General features: G+C 41.7%; 1 protein-coding gene across 7 annotated transcripts in view; it reads left to right on the plus strand.

The window, feature by feature from the left end:
- Positions 1-19,434, plus strand: part of LOC310958690 (disabled homolog 2-interacting protein-like) — a 132,349-nt gene that overhangs the window by 85,415 nt on the left and 27,500 nt on the right. For all 7 annotated transcript variants that reach the window (XM_083929739.1, XM_083929741.1, XM_083929742.1 and 4 more), the window contains 3 exons: positions 7,863-8,016; positions 10,331-10,429; positions 12,826-13,380. In XM_083929739.1, coding sequence (XP_083785865.1) covers positions 7,863-8,016; positions 10,331-10,429; positions 12,826-13,380 — 808 coding nt within the window. The remainder of the gene's footprint in view (positions 1-7,862; positions 8,017-10,330; positions 10,430-12,825; positions 13,381-19,434) is intronic.

Raw genomic sequence — 19,434 nt, forward strand, 5'->3', positions numbered from 1 at the left:
ATATGGGATACGGATTTTAGAGGGGGGAAATTCACTGATCACCAATATGGTTGTAGTGAATTTTCCAGCTGGAAAGAAAATAAACCTTTAATATGTGGACCCACATGACTCTGCAAAGGTATTCCTTTCTCAAACAAATAACTTTATTCAATTTAATATTTAACATTATTATACATTATAGAACCAATTACAGGAATGAACACTGAGAAATAAGAAATGTATATAATTATAATTAAAAGAAAAAAAAGAAGCTATACGACACCATTTCTAATCAGCCCAAGCATAATTTTCGACTTTTTATGTTTTGTAAAAAAAGTTCTCATATAAGCACATATGGGAGAACACATCTGTGGCCACAACCAACATCAATATCGGCTGATCGATATATTGCTCTGGATCTACAATGCAGTGTGTCTCCCAGTGTTCTGAGTCCGACATCCTGTCAGATTCCTAAAACAGACTCCTGGAGAAGCAGGTCATTCAATTCAATCCAGGGGCTGTATTGGCACGGAAAAGAAGAGTTAACTTTTCCAAAGCAATTAAGCAGAACAAAAATACAACAATTTAACATTTCATCATTTAGAAGATACTAAAAGCTAAGACTAACTTCCTCCTTTACTCGGTGTGTGAGTGTGTGTGTGTGTGAGTGTGTGTGTGTGAGTGTGTGTGTGTGTGTGTGTGTGTGTGTGTGTGTGTGCCTGCGCGTGCGCGTGTGTGTGTGTGTTAAGTGAAAAGGCTTGTGCGAGTGTTTGCATGTGTCTCATTCTTGCCTTTAAAAGCTTCCTTGCTGCCTGTAAATGAAAGGCCGTGTTTGTCCTCCTATACTTTCAGCTAATGTGCACTCCGATCTATAGCCTAACCTAACTGTTTTTTATGTTTCATCACAAAAGTGGTCACACCATGGCTTCAGTTTTTATTCCCTCTTGTTTGGGGCAGCGATGCCTCAGGCAATGTCTCTCCCTCCCCTCTTCCCAGCATAATCTCTCTTTTGTCTTGTGTGCATTAGACCGCCGGCACTGTAAGAGCATAAAGAGCAGACGCTGTCAACCAGCACAGGTTCTGCAAAGCTCTAATGTACTGGATATAGACCAACATGGACTTGACTGTGCCCACTCATCTATGTTTCCCATCTGTTTAAATGCACATTTTTGTGTTTTCCTGTTTCGCTGTTATTGTTATCGCTTTCATGGCCGTACGATGCAGCCAGTCAGGACTCATGGAAGTCAAGGATGGATGAGCAGAAAGGGGCTTTTTGTCTGAGAATGTCTAAATGTGACGTGTGCAAATTTTCCTTTATGGGAATTATGGTGGGATTTGCTCACTTGACTCATAACCTCAAACTGTCATCATCTCCAGAGAGCATTTTTTCTCTGCAGTGTGTCTGATTTGGACAATGAGGTTTGCTCTGCTGTTCTGTTGACTAGATCTTCTCGCCTCCCTGATTGGTGTTTGGGCTCCGAGGCATGTAGCCACATGTCAGCGGTTCAGCTCACATTCGGCGTTCTGCACCAGCAGCATCCGACTGGATCCCCCTCGTCTCTTTCCCTCGCCTCTTCTTCTTTCTATCTCTCACTGCGGACCAGATGTTTGTTTTGTTTTCTATATTCTCCTGCTACCCATCACCCAACTGTTCATTCCAGTGCAGATGACAGTCGACAGATGGTCGATGCACAAAAAAGCATACATTTTCACGGGTTTAACAAAAACACAAATGCCATTGTACTGCCGAATGATGTGCAAAATATAGACATGAATCAGCAAAATATTCTGACACTGACGGGGTGGTAAGAGTTTAACTCGAGGCTGATAGTGCCTCATTATTTCCGCCAAGCAGAGAGACTTACCACATCACATCAAATGAGCGATCAGACCTGTGACAAAGTAGTGTTGTGCAGTGTGACAGACACTGCAGAATACACTTTTTTTCCACTGACTCTGCTCCAAATCAGGGGAATAATGGACACTTTATTTTGCTAGGCTTGAAGCATGAATAATGGCTTATTTGTCTGGTTGCCTGTCTCTGCAGTGCATTTGTTTGGTAATCAAGCTTGGACAATTACTGTGCAATTGTGTGTGTTTGTGTGTGTGCAGCACGTGTTGTTAACTGTGATGTTTTCCGCTTGGATGTTTGAGTTCAGGGCGCAGGTGCTCGCAGAGTGGTAGGTGTTTTTGGCTGGGTAGAGCATTTTGGTTCCAGCCGCCATCTACAAGCCAAGCCAGCTGTGAGGAGCAGTTAATGAATCTGGAGACTCTACGGGGATATAAATATGATGGAAACTCTGTGTATTGCAACCTCACCACAATTACAAACCACTTGTCCAACCGCTGTGCTACAGTTCTAATCAGACCATCTCATCTGGTTTCACAGGTTGCCAAGCATCATCAGTTACTTTATGTGTCCGTATCCGTGTGACTTATTTAATATTTCTGTACAAAGTATCACATTTATATTTATAGTAAATAATACACAAAACGCACAAACTAGGCCTAATGGTTCACATCATTTTCAAACACCAACCATTCAGTGAGCCCTCATGCTCTTTGTGGAAGCATCTGCTTCCGTTTCTCTACTCGTTTAGTCGGGTTGTACACAACACTTATTTATCTGACACTTCAGATCCTCTAACCTCCGTAGGAACAAGAGCTAGATGACGTTGTATGCCTTTGCTTTGGATCTACTTGTTGATATGCATGCAGGTCTCGTGTTCGTTTGACAGAGAGCCTTATTAGCAAGTAATTGCTGTGCCAGTCTGCAAGTGGAAAGCTTATTGATTGTTGTAAATGCCGGTCTAACTGCAAAACAGAATGCTGTGTAAACTCTGTGCAGGGCAGTACCCATAGAAATCACTGTTAGTGAGAAGACTTCACATCACGCCGCTTAATGCTAACATTGTGGGGGCCTCTCTTGGGAAAAGTATTTGTTGTTTTAGGTTATCAGAAGCTTTAGCTTTGGTCATGGGGGTAATTTTGCATGTTGGTTATTACAGTAAGGTGAGTGGAAGTATAAGACCAAAAGGGTATTATTTCCTAAGATTGACTTCACATGCACTCGAATGTGCTGTTGTTGTTGTTGTACATGTAATTGTAGTGAAACAATGTATACTCTTTTAGGAGCCCAGTAGGATAAAGACTTTGAAAGCACTGTTATTTGGAGTTTCAGTACATTAATTCAGCCTATCTTGCGCTATCAGTACAAATATAGTCCCTTGTGGTATAGCCAGCTCAGCCCAAGTTAGTGTGTTAGAAGTCTAAGTGCTCTCACGCCTGTATGGGTCCAAGGTTTTCAGACTATATCAGATCCCAGACAGGCTATCAGATGAACTCTTTTTACAGGATGCAGAGACAATGCACACTGGGTGCAGCCTAGACACTCAGAATCCATTACTGTGCTCTCCCCTGTACTTACACTTAACTGAGTTTCTATTGAACCCTAGCAGGGCACAGTGCGTCCAGATGTCAGACTGTGCTGATAGGAATGGAAATGATGCAGTGGCATAAATTCCTGAATAGTACATCTACATCGGTCTACAGCACCAGCCAGCTATGTTCAAATGATACTAAAGTAAATGAAACGGGTAATTCAGCAATACAGATTGATGCACCAGAAAAAAGAAAGTGTTGCAATACATAGCGGGTGTTATCGAGGCTATTTCACTAGTTATCCCTTCTCATTTCAAACTTAAAGTAATTGTTTTGGTTTTTTTTTTCTAAATGTATGCATGAAAGCCTACCACGCCATTCTGCCACTCACTGGTTCTTGCAGCGTCCCTGGTTTGAGTCTAGAATCATGTAACTCCCCCAATGTATCACTATTAAAACAACACAGGGTACATGTGGATCACAAATGCCATTTAGGTGAGAACCAGCAATGAGCTGCCATCATGTGCAGAGCTTCTGGCACTTGCTTATGTAATCCTTTCAACTCAAATGCACCTGTTTCACAAATTCCTTTAAAACTTGTCCAACAATTTGAATAGAAATATAACAACTTTCATCTAGAAACAGTGTAGCGCAGATACCGTATGAACCAGGGCTTGGGTGTTTCCTACAACCTCAAGATACAATACATATCACCATACGAAGGCTATAATACAATACATAGTGCAATACATGTTGATTTTGATTAATGACCATGTCCTTCGGCTGGGTGTCCCAAATCAATTTGATTCTGATTCACCAGGTCCTGATTCCATATCTGTCCGATTTTGCTAATGCTGTAAATTTTACGTGAACCATCTAACCTGGTGCATTATAAACAATACTAATGTTTACATTAATAAGTCAACCCCGAAGCAGTCACATGAATGTACTTTTTATGTAACATGAACTAACAATAATAGTCAATAGTACACAATAAAGTGCAACTCTGCTGACTATAGACACTGAGCACTGAGTGACATTTTCATTTAGATATCTTGAAGTCACAAATTTTCAAGTGTTATCCAGCCCCCTTCCCAACAAGCTAGCATGACATGGTTAGATCATCTAGCCTAATATGATGCCAGAAATTATTGTTTTTTCTTTTAATGCTTTTTTTTTTTGCCCAGCCCTAGTATGAACACTGTTCTTTGCTCCGTCTACTGTAAATCCGACAAGGTTCTTTATGGCTTGAACTTTTCAATTATGTAGCTTACCACAGGCCTTTATATAGTTATGTCTGTATGTAGGAGATACTCAAGGCTCCTACGTATCTGAAATATTTATGGGGCCCCGGATCAAGCCCAAAAGAATGTATTGTAATCCTTTCAACTCAAATGCACAAGTTTCACAAATTCCTTTAAAACTTGTCCAACAGTTTGAATAGAAACATAACAATTTTCATCTAGAAAGAAGAAAAGAAGAGACCAAGAGGGATAGAAAGATTGGCGGCCAAGGGAGTAGGAGACAGCTAAACACAGTGAGAAAGATAAACAGAACCCTGAAAGAAGAATAGAGTGGGATGGAAAGACGCGTACGAGAGTCTGAAAGAATCCTCCCAACATAAACTATACCCCCCTCACCCACCCACACCTCAGGTAAACACTGACTGAGAGAAAGACGGGATAGGATAGGAATACAGGATTATCAAGGACAAATAAAGGACGTTTGCAGAGAATAACCGATGTTGGGGGAAGGGAACCAGAGAGGAGAGGAGAACAGAAAACCCTGCTTTTTAATACCAGCTGTTATTTGCAGAGGCTGACATGAAAAAAAGCCGGTGTCAAACCGGGTGATATAGAAGTTATGAGCAGATTTCACGCTTCAGACAGTCTTTCATTGTCATTATTACAGAGTGGCCCACAATAGGCTGTAAATTACACGTTACAGTACAATTTAATTCAGTGCCTCAGATGACAGGCAGCATTATTATTCATCACTTCATGCTTTCAGAGTCTCCCACCATTTCAACTGACACAAAAGTGCTAATGTGATATGCAGAGAGAAAATGAAAACCGTAATAGCAGAATAAAATATATTCCTCTTTTGAAGATGCATTCCTCTCTCTGCTGCAATTTCTCCGCACAACATGCAAACGATCTTGCTTTTTTGCGAACTACACCGGCTGCTTGTTGCAGTCCATTTTCACAGGAAGAATATTCACATGCTTCCTATTACTGTAAATATGAGAAATGTTTATGCTGGCAGTTAATTAAAATGTTTGACAGTGTTTGTAGCATTGCCAGTTTTTTCCCTTTCAGTTTTTTCAGTCAGTGTGTTTGTGAGTCACAGAAGCATCATTATGCGGGTTTTGGGACTGTGTACATTAAGTTTCCATCGCTTCCTGTCTCTTAACAGCACATCCCACTAGAAAACCCCTGTTTTCCCCTCCTTTCCTCTTACTTGACTCGCTCTCTGTTCTGCCCAGTACCCAGTCAGCCAATCACAAAGCAGAGCTAGGTGCAAACACACTTCCTCTGCAGCTGTGCTTTGGAAAAGGCTAGAGGCTCCTAAGACTGGATTCTCATATGCAAAGCTATTCTTGACGTGTTTGCACGTGTATTTTCTTTTATTTCAGAGGATGAAATGTGCCTCTGTGTGTGTGAGAGAGGATCCAGATCCTTATCCACTTCACATTGGACAGTGGATTTTGACAACAAAGCTTGTTGACTGTACAAAAGGCTGCATGCGATTGCTAATCTGTCATTATGGCTTCTGCCTTTTCCCTGGAATGCTCTCTTTTTTTGTCCACAGAAGAGATGTACAGTACACACACACAGAGGCCTGCTCGCATACATGGGATTAGTGCGTAAGCCGTCCATAGAGGGCACTATTAACAGAATGTTCTCACTCATTACACGAGCAATTGACCCTCTGTCTTCCTCGTCCTGCCAGTGTCAGGGGCTAATGTTTGTGTAGCTCGCCTGTCGCTGCCCAAGCATATTTAGCTCTTCATCCTCTAGGAACTGTGAGGCTGGCTGGAACAAAAGTAAGATTATTGGTTAATAGAAACGCAAGAGCACTAATGGCTATATGTAACTAAAGACAACTAAGGATGGGGAGTGATAAGATTTTATTTATACCAATGGCATTACCATGTATTTGTTTTCGTTTAGGTTTTCTTAGTCACAGAATAAAAAATTCTAAGCCTGCCTGCGTGGCGCTGATGTTATTATAACATGATATTTACCCTTACTCCTGCGAGTGACAAATACATGGCATTCCTGCAGTTGAAGCCTATGTTGTGAAGAAAGATGTTCCAGTATATTGCTGGTGTTTCCACAATTACTTGAAAGGATTCTTTTACAGACAATATACGCTGTGCTGTTGTTGTTGTTGTTGTTGTTGTTGTGTATAGCAGCGCTAAGGACTTTTTCTTTCTCTCCGCCATGACTCCGTCTTGTTGCAAGTTTCCAGCAACATGAGTTTGATGTCATTGTTTTGCAATGTGCAACTGTCAGAAAAACAAGCAGGTACTCATAAAAGAAACCGATAACCTCAGACTCCGATTCCAATGTGTTACCGTTTCTCAAGTGGAACCAGTTCTTGAATCTCATTCCTAAAGGCAAGAATTGCTTTTACTTCACTTAATGCCATGGGAGATAACTTCAACATACTGTACTTCAATGCAACTGGCTACTATTAAATGTAAGACGAGGTAAATGTTAGTTCTTAATATCAAGCTCAATAATGTGGATCCCTGGCAAATATACACTGCATGGAGACACACATTTGCACTTTCATGACAGCAATTCACTTACTCTTCTAAAAACACCAAAAGTAGGGCAGCATCAAACACAGCAAACTGTTGAAAGCACTTTAGTTTGTCCCCTAATCTTCTCTGGGTCGGAAATGGCCACGAATAAGGCTTCAAGGTTGTGAGAATACTGCACAGTTTCTAAAGTGCATTCTAAGCTCCTGTCACAGTGCAATGCAGAAGAGTTGACAGGGTTGTTGTTGTGAATGAGTTCAATAAAGCTCCACAAAACAGATAGCAAGCAGTTTTCACTGTGAAGCATTATCGCATCATGGAAAACTGTCAAAGCTTGACCATTAATGATAATCAATTATATGAATTGCTGCCTTTTTAGAGTGGTTCCACTGCATCAGTTTGCAGCACAGCTTGACTTAGATCTTTCATGCTTTTTTCATTCATCCATTGATGTTTCGAGTTGTTAATGAGAAGTCACAAAGCATCCATTTAGCAAGTGAGCTTAGAAGTGTGTGCGTGAACATGTGTTGATTTCGTGTGCAAGCTGGTCACGGCGAGGACTTTGAGTCAAGCGGAGCATCCTCTCTCCGTCATCCTCTCACTCTCCTCCTTCACACTCCCCATGAACGCTCGCAAATATGAGCAGTACATATGCTTCCTCTCTCTCACTTCCTCTCCTCAGACTTTACAGGGTGACTCAGTTCTCTTCCTCTCTCTCCTTTGTCACTCTTAGATCTCATCTGATGCCAAGGCTGAAGGAGTCTCGCTCCCATGAGTCATTGCTCAGCCCCAGTAGCGCTGTGGAAGCCCTGGACCTAAGTATGGAGGACGAGGTTGTCATCAAGCCTGTTCACAGCAGCATCCTCGGGCAGGACTACTGCTTTGAGGTGAGGGGGCTCAGACACAGAAACACATGCACAGTACATAAACGCATGCTTACTACAGAAGATTCGCTCAACTTGCCCAGCTTCATTTAAGCCTCCACACACCGCCAGTGGTATTTGGAGCATTTCCAAATCATTAGTAAAAAATTAAGCAACTGCTGGCCATCCATCCATCCATCTTCAACCGCTTGTCGCTATCGGGGTCGCGGGGGGGCTGGAGCCGATCCCAGCTGACATCGGGCATGAGGCGGGGTACATCCTGGACAGGACGCCAGTCTATCCCAGGGCACATAGAGACGAACAGAGACAGACAACCATTCACACTCACACCTACAGGCAATTTAGAGTCATCAATTAACCTAACAACTGCATGTCTTTGGACTGTGGGAGGAAGCCGGAGAAAACCCACGCAGACCAGGGAGACCAACTCCACATAGAAGGGCCCCAGCCGGGATTCGAACCGGGAACTCTCTGAACCCTTCGAATCCTCCGTCAGCGCTAACTACCATACCAACGTTTCGCCCAAGCGACTACTCTACAGAGGAAATTTATGGTTCTTTGAGCAAAAGTCAGATTGTTCAAGCTGTACCCACATTGCATCTTGGTAGAAAAAAAAAATCAATCCCCATGCTTAAAGTTGCGATGATCAACATTATTATTCTACAATCAGTCAAATGACTATCATGTGTAATACTGAAAACACAGCCTAAAAATAATTACATTTTACCGCGACCAGAAATAGAAGATTTTGGCCATATCGTCCAACCGTACCGTGGATATCTGGGCCAAGACTGTTTCTCCTGATACGCAGTTATTGTTTATGGTCAGATTAGTAGCCTGAGACACAAGAACGGAGTTGGAGTTGAAATACAACGTCTCTATGAACACATATCTGCATACGAATGCAGATTAATAGTAATAAAAAAGCTAATGAATAGCTAACTTGTCATCAGAAAGTAGCCAATGGGTTCCTTCATTACATTCAGGCGGAGGCATTCTGCTGCATTTGCTCACCACACAGACTGTTTACCTGCGTGCAACCAAAGCCTGCTCAAACATGATACTACAAACAGAAACGAGACCATATCTCAAATCTTGTCCTGTTGCCTACATATGCTACATTCCTATACATAATCTGTTTGTAGAGATTACTGCATGTGTAAATAGGCAACTGTTTGCCAACACATTAATTGCAACACCTTTAGAAGGTGTTTACAGCTTGTTCTGCTGCCACTGTTAAGTTATTTTTCGTGTGCTGCAAAAGCCCAGCAGAAGCTAAAGATTATTCTCTGTAGAAGCCCGATAAAACATTCAGCAGTTTTAATCAGCTTGCTTTTTGGGTCAGTTGGTGTTTTTTGTTCCCAGTTTCAACAACAAACCATTCTGAGTTTGTTGCAATTCGGATTTTGCGTCTCTGAGTGTCTTTCTCCATAACAACTAGGGCTGCAAAGATTATTTTCTCGTTTGATTTGACAAATGTTCGAAAATAGTGAAAAATACCCATTACAATCATCAAAAGAAAATTTAATCTAACAGTTAGGAACAATACTTTTGGATCCAGCTGCTCCTTCTCCCTTCACATCTCCATTGCAACTCTTGATAAGATGTTAGTATCTGAATTGATGGCCAATTACAATTCATATACAAACAGCATTCCTGTATTAAAAAAGGGACTGTGGTTAAATTTCTCTAGGTGTAGAAAATAAATGGAAGTACCACGATAATTTGTTTCAATCACTGGCTGTGGGAAAACTGATGTATTGTTGTGCTCATCAGCGGACTGCAGTCATTTACAACAAATTGCCTCTAATTAGTCCTGAGTCACATGTGCGCAAATGCATATATGCATACATGCAGCTGTAGCTAGGGAGCCGCTAGGAGCCTCGGGGTGAGAGAAATTACTGAATAATTTCAATCCTCTACCGTAGAGACCCGAATCCTCCTCTAATCTTTATTACCCTGCTCATTACGTCATTCTGTTTCTTTTTTTTACCACTCTTTTCTGCTCTCGTCGTCCTCCTTCCGCCCCACTGAGCATTTTTTAATTATCCAGTCATCATCCAGCATGCCAAGCAGCCATCTCTCTCCATTCAAACCATTCAGTCACTCCGCAACACTGCCAAGTCATCCTCAGTATTCTCAGATCCACTATTGTGTATTGGTGCCTTGTTGATAAGCTTCTTTTCCGTAGGAGACAAAGTGGGATTTGAGAACTAAGTTTAGCAAAAAAACATTCTGTTCTACTTATTCTCTGCCATTGTGATGCATGGTGTTTGATCATTAAAGCATTTATTTTCCTTCTCTCTCTGTGCGGTAGGTCACCACCTCCACAGGAAGTAAATGCTTTTCCTGCCGTTCATCCGCCGAGAGAGACAAATGGATGGAGAATCTGAGGAGAGCAGTGCAACCCAACAAGGTAGATACGCAGTAGGTGGGACGAGACTGTATGCAGCAATCAGCACTAATAAGTGCGAGTGTCCCAATTCCAAACCACAGTTTGCAACACTGGTTATTATAAAGACAGCGAGCTGCGTGGTGTTGACATTGTGTCGCAGCTTGCACAGCAATGCAATCTGATATGTTCACATCCAGCTGTGCCCTTCCTGCACTGTACACCTCAAGAGCGGAAGACACAGAGGTCACAGGGAGGAACACCAAGACTCCCAAAGTGCATTGAAACCATCTGTAATCTGACAAACACAGCTGTGGCTTAGGCAAAGAGGCAAACACAAGAAAATAGTCCTCATCTCGCAGCGTCTCTGTTCCTTCATCTGTCATTATTTAGTATATTACTCATTAATTAGAACTTTGGAAAAAAAATTCCTCACTTAAATTGGAGTCCTTCTTTTCCTCGGCTCTTTCCGGCAACGAGGTGTTAATTCTGTCGCTCTCTCTGTCTTTGCTTTGCGTTTTTAATTAGTCCATGATTTTAAGAGATTAGTTGCAGTGCAATGTTTTTTTTTGGCAAACATAGAAACTTGATTGAAATAGAAAAATTCCTTGGAATTAGATGAGAAAGTATCTGGAGTTGTATTAAATAGATTAAACTGATTTTACACTTGAACTGCTAGCACTACTACTCCCAGACTAGACCCATGAAGGTAACACACCAATGTGAACAGGTGTACAAACGCTTGTTTAGACCATTTCTCCAGCATATGGAGGACACACAAAGGCATCAAGATAAATTAAAATTTTACAAGTCGTTCGTTGCCTTTAGTGAAAGCATATACAACATACAATGGCAGAGTAAATATTGGTCACCAGAGGATGAAAACTGACTAGTTTTGTGGTTAACTAGTCAGTGTTTGTTGGCTGGGGTTTGGTAGAAGGAAGAAGATGATCATATGTTAATAGTATGGAATAACAAAGGGAATAAAAATATATGTTTAGCGGGGTTCAACACCTATATGCCAGATATGTGTTCAATGTAAATTAAATAAGGTGGTTTAAATGCTAAACCTGCCCTGCATAAGTCTGCTCGTGCACAAGAGGATAATTATGTGTAATTATGATAATAGGCAAATTACTGAGGTATCATTTTTGCAGGCTAGGGTTTGATAGGAAATACAGTTCCGTGTGACATAACACAAAGTTTAATATGTAATCGACGGTATTAAAGCATCTTTATGTACAGTAGGGAGTCGTTTTGCTGTCAACAGAGGAAAATTAGAAAAATTGATAACACTACTGCGTTATTTAACACTGATCACATGGGATACCAATACTGAAATGTAGCTCGCAATCTTCAGGAATGATACAGAGGAGAGGAACCATACTGCAAAAGGCTCGAAGCATATTGCTGCAAAAGCAATGTGATGATATACGTAGATGTAACCTGCAGTACAGGAGTTGGCTGTGCCATCAGTCTGTAAAAGGCCCTTTGAACCAGTTTTTCTCACATTTGAAAAGAAGAAGTCTTCTACTTTCTGTAAGAGAGCGATGGTGAGACATGGTCCTCATGACCCACATATCTCCTATTGTTTGACAGATCAGGCTATCAATCTTCTTATGCCTTGACTTTTTGCTCCCATCATTCAGATACACCTGCGTGAACCACAGACATGTAAAATATTCAATGTTTTTCAGAGTTACAAAACACCTGATATTGGGTTAAATTCAGAGCCTTACAATAAATTCATTGAATGTTACTGCACAGAGGAATGTTTTAGCCGTATGCCTTGGTATATGAATAGATACTCTTGAGCTTTCTTAGGCATAGCTACCGGTATTTCAAACATCTAATGGCATCTTTGTGATTGCGAGAGGCTCTGGTATGTCTCTCTAATAACGTAATTATTAGCTCCTCTTTTATTCTCTTCGTCCTCAGAGGTAGTTTTCAAGGCAATCTGAATAATTGGCCAGAAATATGCCTCGCTCTTGGCAAAATCAATTGATGACATAAGAATGGGTTAGCACGCTGTGAAATAATGTAGGAGTGATATTTCTTAGCACTTTAAAAAAGAAGAAAAAGAAAGGATTTTAAATTACCACCATGAAATGCTTTAAGTACTGTCTGAAATGTTTTTTTAATATATTTGTAGTCAAAATGGTGAAACTTCGAAGTCAGGGGTTAGAGGCAGGTTCTCGTTTGAATCTCATCTGTTTATTTCTGCGGATATTTGATTTGTTTTGTTTGTTGGTTTGCTAGATTAGTGTTTATATTCATTACATCCCTCCTGTACCTGTCCTCCTACTGATATTGATCATTTTGAACTGTATATTTATTTTTATATCGTTTCCAGTGGTGATATTAATGGCTAAAATCATTCTAAAAGGCCTCATTAAACCCCTTCCTATCATCTTCTCCAGGACAACAGTCGTCGTGTCGAGAACCTGCTGAGGCTGTGGATCATCGAAGCCAAGGACCTGCCGGCCAAAAAGAAATACTTCTGCGAGCTTTGTCTCGATGACTCACTTTACGCCCGCACCACCTGTAAACTCAAGACTGACAATGTCTTTTGGGGAGAGCACTTTGAGTTCAACAACCTGCCTGCTGTCAAGAGCATCACTGCCCACCTCTACAAAGACACGGACAAGAAGAAAAAGAAAGATAAAAACAATTACATTGGACTTGTCAATATCCCCGTCGCCGCAGTTACCGGTCGACAGTTTGTGGAGAAGTGGTATCCGGTCAGCACGCCCAATCCCCCTAAGGGCAAAACATCTGGGCCTATGATTAGGATCAAGGCACGCTATCAGAGTATGAACATCCTTCCCATGGAGATGTACAAGGAGTTTGCAGAGTACACCACCAACAACTACATGCTGCTATGTTCAGTGCTTGAGCCCGGGATAAGCGTCAAAAACAAGGAGGAGATGGCGTGTGCGCTGGTCCACATTCTACAGAGCACCGGCAAGGCCAAGGTTAGTACCAGCAGTTTGACTTATTTCCATTTTCCCCTCATTTGTACTCCCCACGGACACATAATGGATAACAAAACCAGTACATCAGACTATTATCTTGCCATGAGGTACAGACAAGACATTATGTGGCACGCAGAGGTTAACTATTCCTCCGCTGCCTGCTCTTCCTTTGAACTATTGACCCCGCCGAGCTGTAATACAGAGCAGACAAAGACCAGACAGTGAGGTGATTTCCTCTTGCTGCACCAGCCTGTATTACATTTTTAACCCAAGCTAATCCCTTACATGTATCCCCTGCAGTGCTTCACAGCATACCGATGCAGCACAGAAGCACAATATATCCACCGCTGTCTGCAGCACGGCAGAGCACGGGGGAGATTAGTCTACCACAGTAGGAGCTAAGTCTCCCGTGACAGCGGGCGCGTCCATCCGATATGCACCGCACGGCTTTTGTCTTTTCAGTGCAGCAAAACCAAACGTTTGCGTTTTGACCCCGCCTAACTCGAGAGACATGGGAGAGCAAGCCATCTTATTGGCTGCTGATGAAAAGAGGATGTAAAGAAGTTCAGAGCTGAATTCATTCGCCATTTAACATTTTGATCACAGGTTAGTCGAGCATGAATGACAGAAATTCACAGGTTCCAGTCACTGAAATCTATAGATTCTCTGCTTTTCTCTGTTTTATATGATTGTAAATGAAATACCCTTTGGTTTTGCTCTGTTCATGAGACAAATCAAGACAATTATAAGATGTACTGGAAAGACATACTGGGCATATTTTCCTGTTTCCTGCTGTTTTATATGTTGAACAATTGACTGATTAATTGAAAAAATTATCTGCCCATTAATCAATACTGAAGAAAGTGTTTAACTGATGGATTCAACTCAGTTCCAGCAAACATGTTGTTGTCCGTGTAATGTCTGCTTTTAGTGGAGTATTGCTCCAGGCTGCTTTCTTCACTGCACCATGAACGTCTTCGTCTTCCCTGCCTCCCAACAGCTCAGGCCTCAATTTAGCTTTCTTGACAGTATCTCATCAGCGGAGCTTTGAAACTTTCTTTGACTTTATCACAGCTCAGTGGAGTGATGAATGATCAGTGCTTAAGAAGTGATGTCTATCCACACTGTACCGTCAGACTGCCGGTTTAGGCTCAGGACTGATAGCTTCTGATTGATGGGGGAGACGGCCTTTCTACCGGTCCCTGCAGAGACGGCCACATCCTTAATTACCTTCAATTAATCCCCACCTACCGTGCAAAGCGTTAAGACTTTCACTTCTCTCTCACGTCCCCGATTCTCCTCCTTGGCTGGTTTTCTGCTAGCTGCGGATGAGCAGCACCAGGGATGATCTTTCAATGTTTCTCCCATGAGAGAGACCACTCACCGCATCTGTGTTAAAGAAAAGAACAATTCCTTTTAATTGTATCTTTGTGGGGGTGTAAATACAGAGAATAGCTGTTGTTTCCTTTTTTTAAGTATAGGCAAACAGAAGCATTCGGACCAAAGTAAACAGGAATAATTAATGGAAGCTGCTTTCAAAATGTCAGGGATCAGTGCTATTAGCTACTGCCTCTTCCTTTCAGAAAAGACTTTCATAATTCAAGACAGTGTGAAGTGCTCTGGCATATAAAGGCAGTACACAATACACTTGAGTACATGTTTTTCCTTAAGCCTTGGTAGATAAAGCACTCATGTCAAGTGAAACACAGCTTACAGTGAGACCAAGAAACCACTTGTTCTAAACTATTCCCAAGGACTAATTAGGATATCCTCCGCTGATGCACAGGCGCTTTGTATACACACATCTTGGCCCGCATTGAATGATTTATACAGTTACAATACAATGATGAAGTTGTTTTTTCATGTACTGCCAACTTGGGTGCGGCCTTCGATAACATCGGTGCGTTATATTTAGAGATCGCATTTACTAGGGAAAATATAGATTCTGGAAAATCCCGTTGGTTTCATTGTTTTCCTGCAAATGTTTAATAGAGCCTTTTGTTATGTATCCCTCTTCCTTATTCTTATGTAGCCTACCAACTATTCAGTCTCATGTCAAAGCCATGAGTCAGTATCTAATTCTGTCAGCACCGCAGTGGATTTCTATAGCTCAGACGGAGACTTTGCACTGCTGTTGCATTAGACAGCCGCAAAAAAGCATGCACGTCCTCTCTAAGAACAAGCAGGGGTGGACAGGAGGTGAACGTTTTCTTTTTGGAAATGCAGCAGTAACTTTGTAGTCCTGACGTTCTTACTGATGTGCATCGTGTTTAATCAGGCGTGCACGGGCGGGAAACAGCTTCTAAATGCAGCTGGCTATTGTTAAGAGATGCAGATTGCAACGGGCATTAGTATGCGACACCTTCCCGACTTCTGTTTCTTCCCATGTCATTTTATCACCCATCACAGAATAATTACACCCCAAATATTCTGCTCCGTTGCACATCGGCTCCATCTCTCTTGTTCTCTCCCTACTTTTCTGTCTTTGTCTCCCTTCATCTCGCTCTCTCACGCTTCATTGCGTCTTGAGGCCAAAGCTCTCTGGATAGATGTCATTACGGATGCTGTATTGATGTCTGGATGCGTTGGCGAGCACTACGGGCATGCAAACTTTATACGCACACATCTATGTATAAATACCAAAACATTAGCAGGTGGTTGCAGGTCAGTTATTCAGTTTTATGCATGAGCAAGTAGGCCTGCCGTTGTATTAAGAAATGTGCCTTTAGATAGCCCTGGAATAGGTCAGAAGTGTCCGCTACTTTCTTATGTCACCTGATTTTTATTTGATTTTAAAGCCGTACATCCAGCTGAAATCAAAAATCCGAGAACTCCAATCATAACATTTCTGCTGATTTCCTGTGCTGTAAGGTCACGACACCAGTCCCTCTCCTCCCCCTGAGGGAAATGCCGCTCGGTCTGCACAGCCAAACAGCACTTTAAGAAACTCCACAGTAACAATAACAAACCCCTCTGCTGTGTTGGAACTGCCGGGAGAAGTTCACCTTTCTTTCATCTGAAAATATCCACTCCTGGCTAGAATCCCCCTGCGTTATTGATCTAGTCTCCTCGACGTCTCGGGCCCTTCGGGAAGATTATGTTCTACTTTTATTCCTGCTCCTCTCAACCGCGCCGACTTTTGGAAGTGATAATAAGGAGGATTTATTCTTATGATGAGTGGACAGAGGAGGGTGGTGTTCTGGTTATTACGCCACTGCATCTTTATGTTACTGCTCCTTGAGGTAAACTAACAGTCCTAACAGGGCAAAATATTTGAGCCTCTCTGCCCTCTACATTCCCTGTGGTGAATTGTCGCAGGACAGCTTCAGTTACGTTCTTCATCTTTTAAATGCATTCAGCGCTGTCATCGGTGGGCAGTGATGCTCATCCCAACAGCTGTGGTGCATAGGCACAATATGTCATATGTACATAATATTCTGTAACAAATGATTTACTTATATGACATGAAGGGCTCTGGTACTTCTGTATTCCTCTGGGCTTTCTTTTTTTTTTTTTTTTACACGGCTTTGAATGAATCAGTTGTCCCCTGAGAGGGCCAGAGAGCTAACGTAACATGCTAGCCACTTGTCAGCATCATCCACATTAACAGGGAAGGTGTCTGTATTATTTTTAATTTGGACAATAACCCGTATATCTTTTATGCTTCTCCATTATATGCTGCAATTTCTCTTTTATCTTCCATATATGACAATGCTAACCCACCAGGTTATTTTAATAGCTGTAGTCTTTTCATTTAGCACATAAGAGGTGAACCCTCTCATGATGAAATAAGATGGATGTTGGAGGAGACAGACAAACAGTGTTTGAAGTTTGTTTGAGTGAGATAAAGAGGGCACATTGAGAACAGGAGATGTTATCTAGTTATGAAGCCATATATCTACTGTAAAGGCACTAATCAGAATACAATACAAAGCGCATTTATGCACCAGTTCTCCTCATAGCCTCTCCCAAATTTGCACTACAAAGGCAATGCATCATATCTTCAGGCTGTTGAGTAATTCCAGCGGGATTTTTATTGACCATCCCCTGACAGCATGGAGTGATGGAGGAGAGTTGAAACGGAGAAAGGTGAAGAGAAAGGTGAAGGCACAGACAAAAAGGAGAGGGTAAAAAAAAGGTAAAAGGAAGGATGTAGAAGAAGGAGGAAGAATGAGTAGTGCTGCAACACAGATTGTAGCTGTGGAGCGAAACAGCAGAAGGCTGCTAAGAGAAACATTCAGCTCAACGCATTGATCTTTAAGGCTGCATCCTCCCCGGAGGAGTCCATCTCAGCTAACTCTTTGGAAATAAGATCTGCTTCTGTTCGCATCACATGTCATGGGCAGTACTTTGGGTTATAACCAAAAACCTGCAGAAATGATGACATTATTCGACTGTGCTTTGTGCTAATAAGCAAATTATAGCATGTTAACATGCTGAACTAAGATGGTGAACGTGGTAAAAATATAGCTCCAGCGAAACATCAGCATTGTCATCATGTACATGTTAGCTTTCACCGACATAAGCATTTAGCATCATTGAAGTCTAGTTCAAACCATATGTTGCGTAAAAGAAAACACAGCCACCCTGACCCATTGGTTTGAAACCTTGAATTTGTCATGTCTTGGTCATTGCCACCAAGAAAGTGGAGCTGTAGAGGAGCAAGGGGTAGCTCTAATGGACAACCAGAGGACACTGCACGTAGTAGCGACTTGTAGCCATGACCTGAAATATACAATGCTTTACTGTCTTTTTTATTCTAAATGGGGCCATCATTTTTTAGATGAACCTCATGCTGTATTGAAACAGACCAGAAACTAGCGATTGAGACCATAAACTCATAAGGGAAATGTTAGTGGGGTCATTTTTTTCAAACTTGATTACAATCAGACTTATTTTTGCAGTTTAAGGCACATATACTGTACCTTGGCTTCACTTTTCAGGCCCAGAGGCTTCCGCTTGGTTTAACATCTTTGAAACATAATTATCAGTTTAGGCTGTCTTCCTGCGTTTTGCCACAATGTTGATGCTTATCTAGAAGACCATGAAAAAAAAACAAAAAAAAACTGCAATAGAATCAAAATATGACCAACTTGCATGGTTTTTCTAGGATAACAGGATTTTAAAACACAATGTGAGACTAAATATCTTAAATTAGGCCAAATTTATATTTGATTATCAAATATGCATTGCAAAGCTTCGTGGACTGAATTGAACTTAACCTACACAGGGAATATGCACACAGTAAGTTAGTAAGCATGATGTTGGGATGCTGGTGACACTTTCTGTAAGACCCCCTCCAGTCAAACCTTTCTTCAAAATCATCATGTGAAGTAGCAGCTAAATCAGGAGCGCTGCAGCCTTTCCTGTTTTTGTGTTGAATGACAAGCCTCTGTGCCTATGGGAGGAGCGGCTTCCATTTCCACTCGGCCCCCAGTCCTCCAGTCAACCCAATGTGACCCTCACAGGAAGAGCTGCAGGCTAGAACTCTGTAATACTAGCCACCAGTCTCCAGGGAGGGAAATCAGGGGAGGCAGAAAGAGATGGAAAGATGAGGAGAGCAAAAAGATGGAGAGGCTGGAGTTGTTCCTGATTTCTCCCCCTGAGTCTTTCCTCAGCCCTTGCCCCGGGCTGAAAAACCGGGCTTATCGATCAGTCAAATGGTAATTGTTATAGGGTTTCTATTTTCCTCCTCACTTTAAATGATTTTTTCCTTACCTATCTCTTACACTGCTCCAATTATTGAGCCCAAACTTTGTCACACAAAGTGTGTTTTTGCTATTTTGTGGTGCACACACACTCGAGGCATCCGGCAATTTCCATTTGTTTGTTTTCTAATGACTCCGATTAGTTCCACAATCCATGGCTTGTCCAATAGTGTTTCTTATCCAAAGCATAAGCATTTAGGCCAAAATGAAAATCTGTATTCCTGCTCTGTTGGATATCATTGGAATATAATATATACAAAAACATTTTCTTTCTGAATTGAGAAGAACATTTTCTGTAACTTTACCTCCTCTTGCTTTTTCCAGCTCCAGTGTTATCCTTTTAAGG

Source organism: Echiichthys vipera (genome assembly GCF_963691815.1).
Source record: "Echiichthys vipera genome assembly, chromosome: 16".
NCBI classification, from domain to species: domain Eukaryota; kingdom Metazoa; phylum Chordata; class Actinopteri; order Perciformes; family Trachinidae; genus Echiichthys; species Echiichthys vipera.